The sequence below is a fragment of the Echinops telfairi genome, unplaced genomic scaffold, assembly GCF_000313985.2.
Source record: "Echinops telfairi isolate 266 unplaced genomic scaffold, ASM31398v2 ScPeMD7_2;HRSCAF=8, whole genome shotgun sequence".
Classification (NCBI taxonomy): domain Eukaryota; kingdom Metazoa; phylum Chordata; class Mammalia; order Afrosoricida; family Tenrecidae; genus Echinops; species Echinops telfairi.
Window position 1 is genome coordinate 41,988,124 of NW_022103898.1, and position 16,292 is coordinate 42,004,415.

Genomic DNA, 16,292 nt, shown 5'->3' on the forward strand with positions numbered 1-16,292 from the left:
TCGTTGCACTCAGTCTGGTGATGGTACATAGCATGTCTACCTGGAAGGGATAGGCAGAATAAACAAGCCAGAGGAGAGAACAACGGGGAACATGGGGGTAGGGGAAGGAAGAGGGTGTTAACAAGCACAGGGACAAGGGAACAAAAAGTGATCCAAAATCAATGTCAAGGAGGGTGCAGGAGGACTTGCAGGGCTGGATCAAGGGTAATGTAACCGAGAGGAATGCCTAAAACCCAAATGAAGGCAGAACATGATAGGGGGACAAGAGGAAAGTACAAAGAAACAGAGGAAAGAACTAGGAGGCAAAGGGTAGTCAGAGATATAAATACAGGCATATAAAGATGTAAATAAATTTATATATGATGAGGGGGAAATAGATCTATGAACATATATTTATAGGTTGAGCATTAAGAAAACAGATGGACAGTGGGCCCCTGCACAAGTACTCCCCTAACACAAGAACACTTTGTTCTAACAATTCGGCAGTCTGAGATGCTCACCTGCCTGGCATGATCACTGATGACAATGGTATTCCCTTTTTATAATTCATAAATGCTGCTCATAAGGTAAAGCCGCAGATTTATCTTTCTGTAAACCTCATATTGGTTAGGGGTGATAAAGGCATCATAATACAAGTCCTCATTCAGATAATAATGCTAAACACATGATGAACTTGATGGAAATGTTGAGTATTATTAGAAAATAACTCAGAAAATTATCTTGATAACATTTGTTTCATATATGTAAACATTTTAACTTGCAGGATATATTAAATGTGAATACTATTTAAAATGCAAAAAATGAAGCAGATTAAAAATAAAGCAGATAATGCAACTCTTGAGTTGTTTTTTTTCTTAAATTATATGTAACTTATTAGTTGGTAACTCATGTTTGTTGTTATCTTTACATCAGTTTTTTATTGAGTTTTATTTCAGGTTCTTTTCTATTTATATTTAATAGACACTAAATTTCCAAGCAATTGGTAGTATTAGAGAATCTTGGCTCTCTATGTTAATTTCCTAGAGATGCTGTAACAAAATACTATAAACAGGGTAACCTTAAGCAACAGAAATATCTTCTTTCGCCATCCGAGGCTGGGAGTCTAAATTCAGGTCATGGACAGCACCAGGCTGTCTGTGAGCTAAGGAAGACTTTTCCTTTGCTCTTCCAGCTTCTTATAACTACATGTGTTTCTGGGCAGACCCTGAATTTTAGTGGCAACTTTGTACAGCTCCCTTTCATTCTGTATCTCTGTCTGTGTCTTTTCTATTTATAGAAAGACAGGACTACAATTGAATTAAGAGCCAGCCTACCCTGGAATGAGCCCATGTTAACTGATAAAGTCTTCAAAGAACCCAGATTTATAGGTAGTAGGGTTGAGAATGACAATGTATCTTTTGAGGGATACATAACATTATTAAGCTGCAACCAGAATTTGATACCTCATCAGCTTTTTAGAAAGAAAAATTTTTGTGTTATTTTATTCCATATAGAGAAAGCTTTGGTATTCTGGAATGAATATTAGCTAAATAAAATATCTAGATTCTTTGATGTATCCATTTGAGTCAGAAACCAGGCTAGTTATACTTCTACTTTGGCTATCATTTATTTTTGGCTTGCATTTGGGAATACTCTTTTGAGTTTTTTCTTTCTTTTTCTTTATTTATTTATAAATCAGTTTATTGGGGGCTCATACAACTCTTATCACAATCCATACATAAAAGCATATTTGTACATTCATTGCTCTCATCATTCTGAAAACATTTGCTCTCCATTTAAGCCCCTGGCATCAGCTCATTTTTCCCCTTCCTCCCTCATGAATCCTTGATAATTTATAAATTATTATTTTGTCATATCTTACACTGTTCAATGTCTCCCTTCACCCACTTTTCTGTTGTCCGTCCCCCAGGAAGGTTATATGTAGATCCTTGTTATCGGTTCCCTTTCCACCCCACCCTCCCTCCACCCTTCCAGTATCGCCACTCACACCACTGGTCCTGAGGGATTTATCTGTCCTGGATTCCATGTTTCCAATTCCTATATGTACCAGTGTACATCCTCTGGTCTAGCCAAATTTGTAAGGTAGAATTGGGATCATGATAGTGGGGGGGCGAGAGGGGAGGGTGAAGGAAGTATTTAAGAACTAAAAGAAAGTTGTATGTTTCATCGTTGCTACACTGCACCCTGACTGACTCATCTCCTCCCTGCCACTCTTCTGTAATGGGATGTCCAATTGCCTACAGCTGGGCTTTGGGTCTCCACTCCACACTCCCCCTCATTCACAATAATGTGATTTTTTTGTTCTAGTGATGCCTGATATCTGATCTCTTCAATACCTCGTGATCGCACAAGTGATCAAAAACAAACATGTTTACCTGAGTTTTGATTTTCTTGTATTGAAAGTATGAGTTGTAATTCCTATGTTCTAGGGTTGTTTTAAGATGAACTGAAATAATACAAGTGTTGCCTTTAAATGCAAAAATTAATAACAATGAGTATAGTAATGAAACTTTTGTTGCTATAAAAAAAATTAACAATGTATTCTTTTTAAAGTCTGGTAGAAGTGGGAAGACAATCCCAGAATTAGAAAAAACCATTGGTTTAATGAAAAAAGTAGTTGAAAAAGTCCAAAGAGAAAATGAGCAGTTCAAAAAAGCATCAGGAATACTAACCAGTGAGAAAATGGCTAATATTGAGCAAGAAAATGAAAAGTTGAAGGTAATTTTTTTTTTAATGGTCATTCATGGGAATGTTTCACTATTACAGTTTTTTAGACGTTTTTAAAAAACATACCCATTAAAATATAAAGAGTTTAAATGGATACAGTAAATATTTTCATATATAGAAAAAAGTTTACTGTAGACAAGTTTTGTTACAGATTAGCTTTGCTTGGCTCTCTTTATTTTGTCATAACTAATAGCATAAAATGACACCGTTGGCGCTTTTTACAAAATGCAGATATCTGAACCTCAACTCTGAGATTGGTTAGATTGTTTTACGGGGGAGCCCAGCATATGTGTTATAAGTTATTTGATTTGTTTGTTTGTCGTTCTAATATGCACCCCTGGTTGAAAACCTTTGATATAGATACCCAGTATTCAAAAGAAGACTTTAATTAGAATCCTATTAAATATAGTTTCTTAAAACCACTTTGATTTAATGTTTGTGAATTTACAAGATCATCTTCCATTTTTCCCTCCTCTTGATAATTGTATTTCTTTTTAATTATTATTTAGTCTGAATTGGAAAAACTTAAAGCTCACTTTGGACATAAGTTGAGCATGCATTATGAGTCTAAGACCAAAGGCACAGAGAAAATTGTTGCTGAAAATGAGAGGCTTCGTAAAGAACTTAAAAAAGTATGGCTTTTATTACTGATTGTATTTTATTGTAATTAATACATCTTGGAAAAGATGAGAAATAGATTCTTTATGAGCATGTCTACCAGAGGAAGAGATCAAGGAGATTTAGGATTTATGTTTTTATTCCTGCTATGATCACAGCCTTTCATCATTAGCTAATGATAATAAAAAATTAATAAATTTGGAGGCAGTATAATGTAGAAGCTGGACAGCTGAAATTCAAATCCTAGCTCTCTTACTTACTGGTAACTAGGGAACGTTGCTTAACTTTCCTGTGTCTCAATTTTCTTACCTGTAAAATTGGAAATGATAATTATATGTTTCACAAATTGGTGTGGCAATTTATATGGAATTTAATTGAAATAGAATCTTAATGTACGGTAAAACTATAGTGATATTTTGCATTGAATATGAATATTTAATATTGGAAATGATTTCTGTTATTTGAATATAGTTTATGCATATAACTAAGTCATGTATTGGGGGATCAAAGCATCTTTTACATGTGTGAAAACAGAATAATATCCCATTATTCTAAAAGTTTTAAGGAGGAAACAAAGTCAGATAGAGATTAAAGTAACTACTATAGTAAAAAGCTTGTGAATTTAATTTTCAAAAGTCATTTTCATGATTTATTGTTCTAATTATTAGGACCATATTGCCTTTTAGATAGTACAGGGAACATTGCATTTTTTTAATCAAAATGTAGAACTTAGACTTTGTTTTGTTTTGTTTTTTCAATTTATAATAAGTTTGAATATACTGTGTCCATAAAAACTATTATATGTTGTCCCAATATACTAATTAGTTTTTAATGATAGGAAACTGAAGCTGCAGAGAAATTACGGATAGCCAAGAATAACTTAGAAATATTGAATGAGAAGTTGACAGTACAACTAGAGGAGACTGGTAAGAGGTTACAGTTTGCAGAAAGTAGAGGTCCGCAGCTTGAAGGCGCTGACAGCAAGAGCTGGAAATCAGTTGTTACAAGGTAGGAATAAATACTTTAAACTTGTATAAAGTTTAATCAGTTCTGTTTCTGTCATCCTTACTTTAAAAGTATATGACATGATTTGATTCATTTAAAGATTGTGATGAGTTATTTAAAGGCTCTGGCCTTACTTTCATTTCCAACTTTAAGCAGCTCCTTCTAGGCATCTGAAAGCTGTAGATGAGTTGGACCTCGGCCATGTGGTTTTCCATTCAAGCCGTCCTGCATGGAATTAATGGTTTTACCAACTCCAGCATATCTGCTCTCTCTCTTTTCAAGCACTCATCTGTTACATATTCATAGAGTTCCTTATGTCTACACATTATGTGTCCACTTGGATGTCTTTGAGCTGTCCATCTGCCCCACCTGCTGTTGGGGGTGGCCCTAATGGGGGATGGAATGGCAGCTACCAGCACTAAAACTAGATGGCACCTCAAGCCTGTTAGGCTACAGAGGTCCCTCAGTGGGCCCACCATACTACACTTGCCCCTCCCTGCCAAATCTAAGGGAAAAAGAGAAGGGCGAACGAAGCAGATAAGAGGGCAGCCTAGATGTCCTACGTTTTGTCCTAATATAGCTGGACTAAACAGAATCTACTTTCTTCTGTCACATTGTTTCCAACTTACATAAATCCTTTGTCCACCAGAAGAAAGCATTGTCCCTCCTGCACCATTCTCATAACCATTGCTGTGCTTGATCCTATTGTTTTAGCCACTGTGTCTGCCCTTCCATCTCATCGAAGGTCTTCCTTTGTCACGGACTCTCGACCTTAACAAGCACGAAACTCGACAGTCTTGCCATCCTCGCTTATAAGATTCATTGTGGCTATTCTTCTTCCAAGACAGATTTGTTCATTTCCACCCCCTCAAGACCTCCCTTTTTCAATCAGTGATCATATAATAGGGTTTAGTGAGGGTTACATGAAATAACAAGAGCAGATTATAATGGAGGGGAGGAATTTCTTCCTTTGTTCTATTGGAATTGAGTAATGCTCTCAGCCAGAAATGTTATCAGATGATATTCCATAGCCTTCTGCAAGCACATGTGGAGTCAGGGAGAATTTGCTATTATTTTGAAATTCTTTAGTTTTATGTATATTTACTCAGTACATGTTACATAGGCACTAAAGCTTCATGCTTGATGAATTTTTTAAATCATTTTATTGGAGGCTCGTACAACTCTTATCACAATCCTTACATACATCAATTGTGTCAAGCACATTTGTACATTTGTTGCCACCATCATTCTCAAAACATTTGCTTTCTACTTGAGCCCTTGATATCAGCTCCTTTTCCCCCCTCCCGTCTCCCTCTCACCCACTTCTCTGCTCTCCGTCCCCCAGGGAGGAGGTTATATGTAGACCTTGTCATCTGTGCCCCCTTTCTCCCTCACCTTCTACCTCTACCTTTTAAAGTGAGCCTTCAGGTCTGCTTTAAAGAGAGCAGAGAGTATATTTTCATGTTGTATCGTTTCAAGATTTCTCAGATTTTATAATACTTTATCAGATGAATTGGTTCAGTGTAAGAGAGAGCTTTAAAAAGTCTGTGGAAAATGGAAATAAAAAATCATAGATTCCCCCCGCCCCCAAGTCTTTGAAGCATTCTGATATTATCAGAATTTTTTTCCTAAAAGTGGTTCTGTTTGTATAATGTACTTAGTCTTCAGACTATATTCTTTAATTAATCTATATTTTAAAATACTGTTAGTTTCCTCCAGCACATAGGACAAAATGTTCAAAAATTAACTTCTGTCATATTTTGTACCAAATGCAGATATCACTCAAAATTCCTGGTTAAAAAATTAAATTTCCAATCCCTCTGGTTTGCCCTTTCATAATTTATCCCCTGGAATATTCTCCCACCAACTTCATATCTCCTGTATCATAAACAGTTTATCTTACCCACAGTTGGGAGATCCTTTCCCTTTCCAAAACTGCAATATTTTCTGTCTGTGTGATAGAGAAATGCTTTGCCACCTTTAAATATACTCATAGCATTATCCATTAAGACAGATTCTTGATGAATTCTGATTAATTCTACTTCATATTTTATTTTGTGAGTGGGAAAATGTGTTACGTTTACATTTTTAAGTAAGTCAAATTCAGGCTCCATCTTTGTTTATAACCTTGGAATATACTTGATTTACATTGACCTGTCTGCTGATTTTACCCGAGTCTGCAATCCGTGTCCATGGAAGCAGCAGTCAGAGCTGCACAAGCTCTCTTTAACGTGCTGCAGAGTCAGCGTATGACTTTGAGGACTAAGGTGTCTTGACCATAGCCATGACATTTTCAGTCATGCTCCTGACCCTACCCCAGGACATTTTCATTGAAAGTTGGACAGCGAGTAAGACTGAAGAACTGATGCCTATAAACTCAAGTTGGTAAAGAATATTAAATGTGCCATGGAGTGCCAGAACAAAACACAAACCTGTGTGTACAGAGTATAGTCAGAATGTTCCTTAGAAGCAAAGAGAGTGAGACTTCATCTCACATCCGATGGGCAGTCTCAGGAAGAACCAGTCCCTGGAGAAAGACGTCATGCTGGATTGACACAGCAACTTGAAGAATGAGATGGTGTCATTCTGTTGTACAGATTCACTTTAAGTTAGAATCAATGCGACTGCACCTGTTGATTAACAATGGTTATTCCTTACTATTATTATCATCCTTTAAATCTAAATAATTATGTAGCAAAATGGTTAGCCCATTTTGGTTAGATTCTAATTATTAAAGTGCTTATTTGAATTGATGTTTAAATTAGAGGGAAAATTATTTACATGTCTACACAATTTTTCCTTTATAATTTTAGAATGTATGAAACCAAATTGAAAGAATTGGAAACTGATATTGACCAAAAAAATCAAAGCATTCTTGATCTTAAACAGCTTGTAAGAGAAGCAGCAGATAGAGAGCAAAAAATTAAGAAATACACTGAAGACCTTGAGCAACAGGTAAGTAATGTACTTTTCATTTATGTAATAAAACAGTGGGTTATATCATAAAGTACTGCTTGGCTTTATCATGTAATTTAAATTAATTGCTCTAAAATGCTTAAGTTAATGGCATCTATTCACCCATTTCTTTAAGCTAACTTTAGGTTATTATTGGCTCGTGTGTTTCTTCCTCTCATAGTCCATTATATTTTTCAAGAGTAAATTATGTCAGTTCTGTTTCAAAATATATCCCAACCCTGAGTAGTTCTTCGCACCTCCACCACCACAGTGTTAGTCAAGGTTTTATAATTCACACCGGAACTACAAACATTTCACGACCGGTCTTTGCATTCATCTTCATCCGCTCACTATGCCTAGTCTGTCCTCCACGTAGTTACCAAAATGACCCTTTGAAACGTAAAGCAAACCAGAGTTCAAATCAAGAGCAAATATACAAGATGGGGACAATACAGAGATTGGCATGGCCCCAGTATAAGACTCACATGCAACTTCATGAAAATAAGTTTTAGTGCTTACTTCTACTTCTTGTTCAGTGTGTAGTGCTTGGGGTTGTAAAAGTTTGTGAGTGGCCACCCAAAATACAAATGCTATTCTGTATTCATTTAGAATATAAAGAAGAGTCAGGAACGGGACTAGTATATGGAATGTGTTGTTAATTGCTTCCATAAACAATTGCTGTCTTTGCCGTGAAATCAGAAGATTCCTGGCTACCATTATTAACATTACTGCCATTCTTCTTTAGAAAAATCTTTGATCAAAAGGAGGGAAAGGCAGAACAGAATTTCAAATTCTCATGGACCCCAGACTTCTTAGAGCCATGAAGGTTGGATGAATGGTGAAACTATTACCCTTAAATAATCATTAAACCTTACACCAAAAGTAGCCCCTGAAGCCTTCTGAAAGCTAATGTATAGTTTAGCTTAACTAGTAAAAATTATCTGCCTTAAGCATTTTTCTTTTAAACTATCTAGATGGGATCGACTTGACAAGAGTAATTGTAAATATTAGATACAAATGTTACCAGACAGTGCATTCGTTAATGAGGGGAGGACTGACTCGGAAAAGGAGGGCTAGAAAGATTAGACAACTTGGTGAATGTTTTAACCAGTGTCACCATATGGTACATGTGGAAACTGTTGAATTCATGTATATTTTACTGTGTATATTCTCAACAAATAATTTTTTAAGGCACATCATTAAAGTTCCAATCCCAGAATCTTCTAGTGCCCCTCCCCCCTCTACCCGCACCTCCCAATATCCCTGGAATAAAATTATACACTTTTCTGGCATCTGGTTTCCCCCATCTACTACTTCTCCCCTCAATCACAATATTTTAACCTCACTGACCTGTAGTCCTTTCAGTTAACCAGATGCATTCATGTGTTCTATTCACCCAAGTATTCTCATAGTTTACTCCGTTACTTCATGTCTCTGACTGAATGTAGGCTTCTTAGATAAGTCATCCTTAACCATTGTGTACCGCCTCTATCTGTCACCTTCCCCTGGAGCATTCTTTTTTTTTTAAAACATTTTATTAGGGGCTCATACAACTCTTATCCCAATCCATACACACATCAATTGTGTAAAGCGCCATTCACTGCCCTGCTGGAGCATTCTTGGTAGCTCATCCTACATAATACATCATATAACATCACAAGGTCCTTTATATATTTACCACACACACACACCCCAATCTGTGTAAGGGGCATATGGGTAGCACTTTTGCCCATTTTGTTTACTACTGAACCCTCAGTGCCTAAGGCATTGCAATGTAGTAAAGCTAACTGTCTAATGAATAGTGATTAAACACTACCAGAATGTACAATGTGTTTTTAAATGCATTGTTAGAGCAGTTGTAGGTTTACACAAAAACTACTTAGAAAGTACACGTTTTTTTCTTACATACCATCTTCTTTTTATTCTACTAATATATTGTATTTGCACGGTGTATGAAGAAGCACTCCCCCCCCAAAAAAAAAAACAAAACAAAATTTAACACACAACAATGGAATGCACTGGGCAGAGCTGAGCTTTTGTGGTACACATTTTTCCCACCAGGAGAGCATTGAGCCACCTTCTCTGAGTTAGTGCGTGCAGTGGCATCACTTGGGAAGGTTCTCTCTGCTAACAGTGAATTTTTTATAAAAGCAGTTTCACTCAAACCTCATTTTTTGTGATGGCCAATTTAAGAGAGCAGTTACGAAATTTTGTTTCCTGCTCCGGAAAATGCCGCATAAACTGTTGTGATGTTGAACACAGCTTACAAGGACAGGGCTATGGGGAAAAAACTCAAGTGTACAAGGGCTTTCTCATTTCCAAAAAAGCGAAATGTCGATTCATGACAAATCTTGTCTGGATGTCCGTCAATTTCCCAAAAGAACAAAAATATCGGCTCGTAGTACATTTAGAGTCTGTTCCACCAGATGAGGCTGTTACTCAGCTTTCTATTTACAGGTTCTGAAAAGATTGCATAACAGTGTGCGACAAAAAACGCCTGACTTGTGGCAGAGAGGGGACTGGTTTTGCCACCATGACAATGCATCTGCTCACGCAGCCATCTAAGTGCGCCAGTTTTGGGCAAAAACAGCATGTCTCTCTAGCCCCACACACACCTTACTCACGTGACCTCATTCTGTGTGACTTCTTTTTGTTCCTGCAAATGCAGAGGGAAACGAAAGGACAGCAATTTGATGGCCTAGAAGTGAATAAAGAAAGGGGGGGCGGGGGGCTGGGTTGCCGTCAGCCATTCAAAAAATGAGTTTGAAAAATATTTCCAAGAATGGAATCACAGATTTCACAAATGTATTAAGCGTAATGAAGAGTAGTTTGAATATAAAGTTGTTTTATTAAAAAGTTTAAATACATAGCTTTAAAAAAAATCCTTATTTTGGGGGGCACTCCTTCGTATGTTAAATTAACCAATATTGATATAGTATTAATTGAAGTCCATCTTATATTAAGGTTCACTCTGTGTTGCAGTTTTAACAAATGCATATTCTATTCTAAAACCAAACTCACTTCCAACTCATAGCAACCCTGTAGGACATTTTAAAATCCCTTACTTATAAGCCTGCACGTCTTTAAAGAAGCACATTATCATATATTCCTATCATACAATGTATATTTACTATTACAGTAGTAATGCAAAATAATTTCACTTCCCTAAACTACTTTGTGCTTCACCTATTCATCTTTACCGTCTTTTGTTCAGTTTCTGATCTTTGGCTTTTACAGATTATTAATAGAGTAGGAATCCTACACCACCTCAGTCTGGCTTTTCATATTGGTATTGTTAAGTTCCATCTTATGAGAGCTTAGTTCATTTGATCATTGCCTACTCCATTGTACGGATGTTATTGGATTATCGTCACCTACTGCTTTCTTAGTTGGGTCTGGTTTTCATCAGTATGTTTCATAAACAGCTGTCAACATTCATCTGCAGATTTTTTTTTTCATTCAAATTTTCAATTATATAATAGCTAGGAGTTCAATTGCTAGATTGTATGGTAAGGCATGTGTGCTTAAAGCTCAGCTTTTAATATTTATACTTTATTGAAAATGTGTATTTATAAAACCTCAAATTTCCGTGTGAAACTTTTTCTAACTTTTCTGTGCTCTTAAGATTGAGATTCTCAAAAATGTTCCTGAAAGCGCTAAGACAGAACAAGGCCTTACACAAGAGCTCCAAGTTTTGAGGTACGTTACTTCATTGTCCTCTTTCTCATTTAATGTAATCACATTTTACTACAGCTGGTAACTAGGATTTTTCAGCCTTGCTGCTTTATAGCCTCACTGGGTATTTAGCAACTCAATGGCAAGGGGTCTAATGCCAGTCACTGTATCTTTTACATAATTCATACTGAAAATGGGTAAACCCAAATCATAATTATTTTTCCACTTTGTAATTTAGTTTAAATTTACTATTGGGATAGAATATTTTAAATGTTAGATTCCTAGAGACAAATACTACTGAGATGGAAAAAAATCTAATTCCAGGGGTCTGTGTAACCTGTCTCACTAGACTTTTCTTACAGAAAACTACTTGTTTAAAGTACATCAGTTTGTCAGGGACCATCGAATCAGTTGCAACTCATAGGGACCCTGTATGCAACAGCAAGAGTAAATATTAATAAAGCAATAATTTTTATTCCACTGAGGGAGGCTTCATTAAAGCATTGAGAATAAAAATAAATGCTTCTCTTTATTAATATTAGAATATTCAAAGCACTGCACATCAATAGTTCTGAAGAAATGCCCCCTTAAACTGGGAAGTGATATCTTTTTATTTATTCACTGTATTATCATTGTGTTCTAGATTAACTAATAGTCAACTGGAAAAGGAAAAGGCAGAATTAATACATCAGATAGAAGTTAACAAAGACCAAAATGGTGATGATGAAAGAACCAAACTTGGTAATGTATTTCATTCAAAACACTTACAGCACGTTAACCTACATTTGAAAGTGTGCTTTTTTTTTTATTAGTAAGACCTCTAATAACAATCTTATTATAAAATCAATGCATGATGGGAATTTGTAGCAGTTTACCTCCCAAGCAACAAAATATTTTCAGTGAGTCATTTTCAGGTTGACTTTACAGTAACACATACCTAAGGTTTTCTTTCTACTTGCGCTCCATCTGGATGTGACGTGTTGTCAAAATGCAGTAAGTAATGGGGACTAAGACCTATTTGTCTCTGAGTATAGACCCTTCAAAGGCCTCTGAAGAATTTCTTCTAAATGTTAGTGTAAGTTTTTGTTACTGATTTGAAAAATACAAATAAAATTACCCACAACAATTTTCTTTTCCAAAGTAAAAAGAAATTCTATTCCTTGCCATTCCCCTTTATTAACATATGTATAGATTTTTCTGTATATGAATAAACTTGGATTCATGCTATATACATCTACAGCTTTTTAAAAGTTTATACTTGGCTATCCTGTTTATTTGTACATAGATAACATTTTTAGCTATACCAGTGTTTTATCATATGGGCAAAACTGATTCTGTTCTTTTGAGGCATACTTAGTTTGCTTCCACATTTCTATTATAATACTAAACACCTTAATGTAATAATATCATTTGATAATTTGATAGAAAGGCCAGATTCTGCTCCAAAGGAATATATAAATTTACATTTGAACAAACTTTATTTCATATCTTCCTCGATATCCTACGCTCTAAGCATGTTGCTCCTTGGTATTGGAACTATCATGTGAGTTGTACAAGACACTATCCTGTTTGCTTTACAGGCATTCTGTAACTTCTTATAAATCTGTTGGTTGGTTAAGTTTCCATTTTACATATGTTAAAGCAGATTCAAAGAAAATTCACCACCACCACCCCATTCTGTGTCACAAAAGCTAAGTAGTGGCAAAGGGATATACCTACCCATTGCCATTGAGTCAGTTACAATTTATAGCACTGCCCCCTGGGATTTTCACTGCGGTGGAGGTAGTGGGGTAGACTGCAACATCTTTCTCTGGTGGAAACTAAAGAAACCAAACTTGCTGTCATGAATCAATGTTGACCCAGTCGTGCTCCCACAGAGCTGCTAGTTTTGAACTGCCGACCATGCACATTACATTACAACCCAACATGTTTTGGTTGGCAGCCAATGGCCTTACTCACCATGCCACTGTGGCTCCTTAGGAAACTGCAGAGGCCTCATTCTGCCATACTCTTAACCACTGTTGTCTCTTGGTGACTAAGTCTGTCTTTTTTGACATGTCTCCTTTAGGAGCCACCTGGTATACTAGGCAAATCATAGTACCAGAGATATTATTGACATCGATATTTGATATGTTCACTAGTCTTTCTAAATCTGTGGCCAGAGGGAATTTCTTAACTGTTATTCTTTTTTTCCCTCCAATGAAGGAAATATGGATACCGGTCATATTTCAAAAGGAATCCTGTTAGTATTGTACATTTGGCAGTGGGCTAATTGCAAGACTAGCAGTTCAACCCACCAGTCTTTCTCCGGGAGAGAGGCTCTACTCCTGCACAGATCTTAACTCAGAAACACACCCTAGGCAGGGTGCTATGAATCAGAATCAGTTTGATAGTAGAGGGTTGGTTTATTTTGGTTATATTTCAAAGATTGTTAAGGCTCAAAATCAAGACCAAACCCACTGCTATCAAGCAGACTGATTCCTAACAGGCCTATATAGTATATAGGATTTCTGAAACTATAAATCTTTACAGGAGCAGGCAGCCCCGTCTTTATCCTATGGAACAATTAGCGGTCTTGAATTGCCAATCCAGAGCTCCTTATAGCCTTAAAAAAAAACAGAACCAAAAAACTCAATGCCAAGTTAAATCTAAAATGGGTCATAAAATAACATTTGGAAATGCTATTTTGGAATATCCAATATTCACTTTTACTATATTGGCTCATTACCAGTCTGGATCAATATTATTACTGGTAACTCTTCTTCACAACCACAAGGACAGGCGTGAACTATACTTTGTTCTCCCTCCCAAAGGAATGTGGGTTCTTCCTATGCCAGTCCATAGATATTTCCCTATCTCCACTCTTCGGTCCTCAGGTTTTATTTTGGACAGTTCCAAGACCATCTTAAAATTATTTGCTGCCCATTTCAAAAAAAGGAAGAAAGAAAACTACCTATTTGATATTTTACCCCTCAAGGCTGCCAATTATAACCCTGGGGCACATTATATGTAGTCTTTAATTCAAACTTAGGTAAAAATCAGCTAGCAAAAATGGTATTAAGATCCCACGTACCTGGATCTCATGTAAAATTAGATGTCAACTCTAGGTGAGAAATCCAGGAGGCTCAACTGAAGGCTCCTGTGCTAACTGTGACTACTTTTATGTCCAGTGGGAACATCAGAGCCACGTCTGCTATCTTGGAGTTCCTTGCCCAGCCTGTTTGGTAGTTTGTATGGTAAAAATGTACTCAATGACATGGAACAGCCAACTTCTGTGAGGAAGTTTCAAAAAGTTCCTGGAAAAATCCATTATCTTTTCATTTATCCATAAACTTTTTGAAGCCCTTTTGAATTGGGTAACAGAACACTGGAACGTGTGACCTATGGTTATAGAACAGTGTGTTTTTCTTCTTTTACTTAATGTACCTGGCAAATTTTCTAATTTCTAGGATTTTTCTCTGGAAAACACGGACTTCATTATGAAAAAAAATTAACCACACTTTTTAGTTTTAGTACTAAGTAGATGCTGCTTCTTTCAGCTTATGATGAAATAATACCTGACACAACCAACATATATTATTTATGTCTCCAAAGGCATTTCAGCTGTCAAATACTGAATTTTCCATGTTCTCCACTTCTTAATTGCCATGCTTATTCTGTAAGTTTCATTTTGAACTTATTCACCATGAGATAAACATGAGACTCATTTTAAAAATTTTTTGACAGATACTGAGCAACTAAAGGAAAAGGTGAAAGATATAGAGACACAGCTTAAAATTTCAGACGTAGAAAAGCAGCAATTGAAGGTAATTAAGTATTCAAATATTTGACTTTTGAACTATCAATGTCTTGGGGAAATAACAGTTGGAAAATTTTTCTGTCATCACCCAATTTTAAGTATTAAGTACATATTCTAAAACTTCCTAAAATTAAAACTTTAAATATTTGATCTTGCAATAGAATGAATGTTCATCATTCTATTGTGCAGAGGTGACTAAGAGTCAGAACTGGCTCGATAGCACCCAACATGTACAAAGCATTAAACCAAAGCTAGGAAAATACAGATGCAACAAGTAGAACCACAGAAATCGTTCACTGCTTTAATGTTCTTCAGCTTTGGGTCACACGGGGAAGTGTTTTTTAGTACATTTTGAAAATCTTGAAACTAATTTTCTTACTGCGTGTAAGGTTTTATAAAGATGAAAATAGGGCACGATCATTAGAACTAGCTAGCAATCACTGGCTGTACTAGTAGCCTCAAATTATCCCCTTGCTTAGATGCTTAACTTGTACTTAAATGGAAGCCTCAGAACTGCTCTGCTTATATACTTATAAGAAAATGACCATTATTCCTTGAAAATTCTGTCTTTGTAAATACTTTTAATTTGTAAAAACTCTTAATCACAGTAACTCCAATGCTATGAATGGCTAATTAATTTTTTATTCTCTCACTAAGAATACCTAATGTTTTCAGAGAAAGATTAAGTTTCACTATAAAAAAAATTGACAAGCTTTAGTCAAAGAGCAGAACGTAACTTACAGAACACTGTGTTCTGACAGTTGAAAAGTCAGTGATATTTCATAAACAAAATTTTCAGAAATACTTCTGTCTTCATGCCTATGGTTGTTTTATTCAGGTTGCTTTGGCTCTCATGTTTAGTTAAAATCCACTAGTTGAAACCTACAAAATGTGTATTTCTTTGCACCTTTTAAACATTCTGTTTCTATTAGGAGCAAATTAAAAAGCTGAAAAAGGAACTGGAAAATTTTGATCCTTCATTTTTTGAAGAAATTGAAGATCTGAAGTATAATTATAAGGAAGAAGTGAAAAAAAATATTCTTTTAGAAGAGAAGTTAAAGAAACTTGCTGAACAGTTTGGATTTGAACTAACTAGTCTTACTGATGCTTCTGAGCAATTTGAAGATGAAGATGAAAGTCCTGCTAATTTTCCCATTTATTAATGGCCTCCCATATTTATATTACATGTAGTTAGCTATTAACTTCGTAAGTTAAAATTCCATCGAAAAATCAAGTTTCTGAACTGTAGAATTTTATTCTCTACCTAAATATTGTACATTTTACCCAAATTGTAATTTTTAATAAATAAAGTTATATGAAATTCTTAACTCATTAGGAAAGTATACATTTTGGAGACTTAGATTAAATTAATAAATAGGCTATGAGCTAGGTTAAGTTGCTATACCTATTCAAGTTTTAAGTCTTGAAAAAGGATAACACTTTAATATTTAAAATTTAGATTTTAGTATAACTATATTTATTTATATATGCTAATATTCTTGGATTCAAAGTG

General features: G+C 35.6%; 1 protein-coding gene across 1 annotated transcript in view; it reads left to right on the forward strand.

Moving 5' to 3' along the window:
* The window catches only part of CEP290 (centrosomal protein 290), a 97,703-nt gene extending 81,549 nt beyond the window's left edge, over positions 1 to 16,154 (forward strand). The window contains exons 47-54 of the mRNA XM_045293067.1: positions 2,554 to 2,718; positions 3,237 to 3,359; positions 4,184 to 4,353; positions 7,164 to 7,305; positions 10,931 to 11,004; positions 11,624 to 11,721; positions 14,707 to 14,786; positions 15,712 to 16,154. Of these exons, the coding sequence (XP_045149002.1) occupies positions 2,554 to 2,718; positions 3,237 to 3,359; positions 4,184 to 4,353; positions 7,164 to 7,305; positions 10,931 to 11,004; positions 11,624 to 11,721; positions 14,707 to 14,786; positions 15,712 to 15,942 (1,083 nt within the window). The 3' untranslated portion in view covers positions 15,943 to 16,154. The remainder of the gene's footprint in view (positions 1 to 2,553; positions 2,719 to 3,236; positions 3,360 to 4,183; positions 4,354 to 7,163; positions 7,306 to 10,930; positions 11,005 to 11,623; positions 11,722 to 14,706; positions 14,787 to 15,711) is intronic.
* Positions 16,155 to 16,292: the final 138 nt, after the last annotated feature.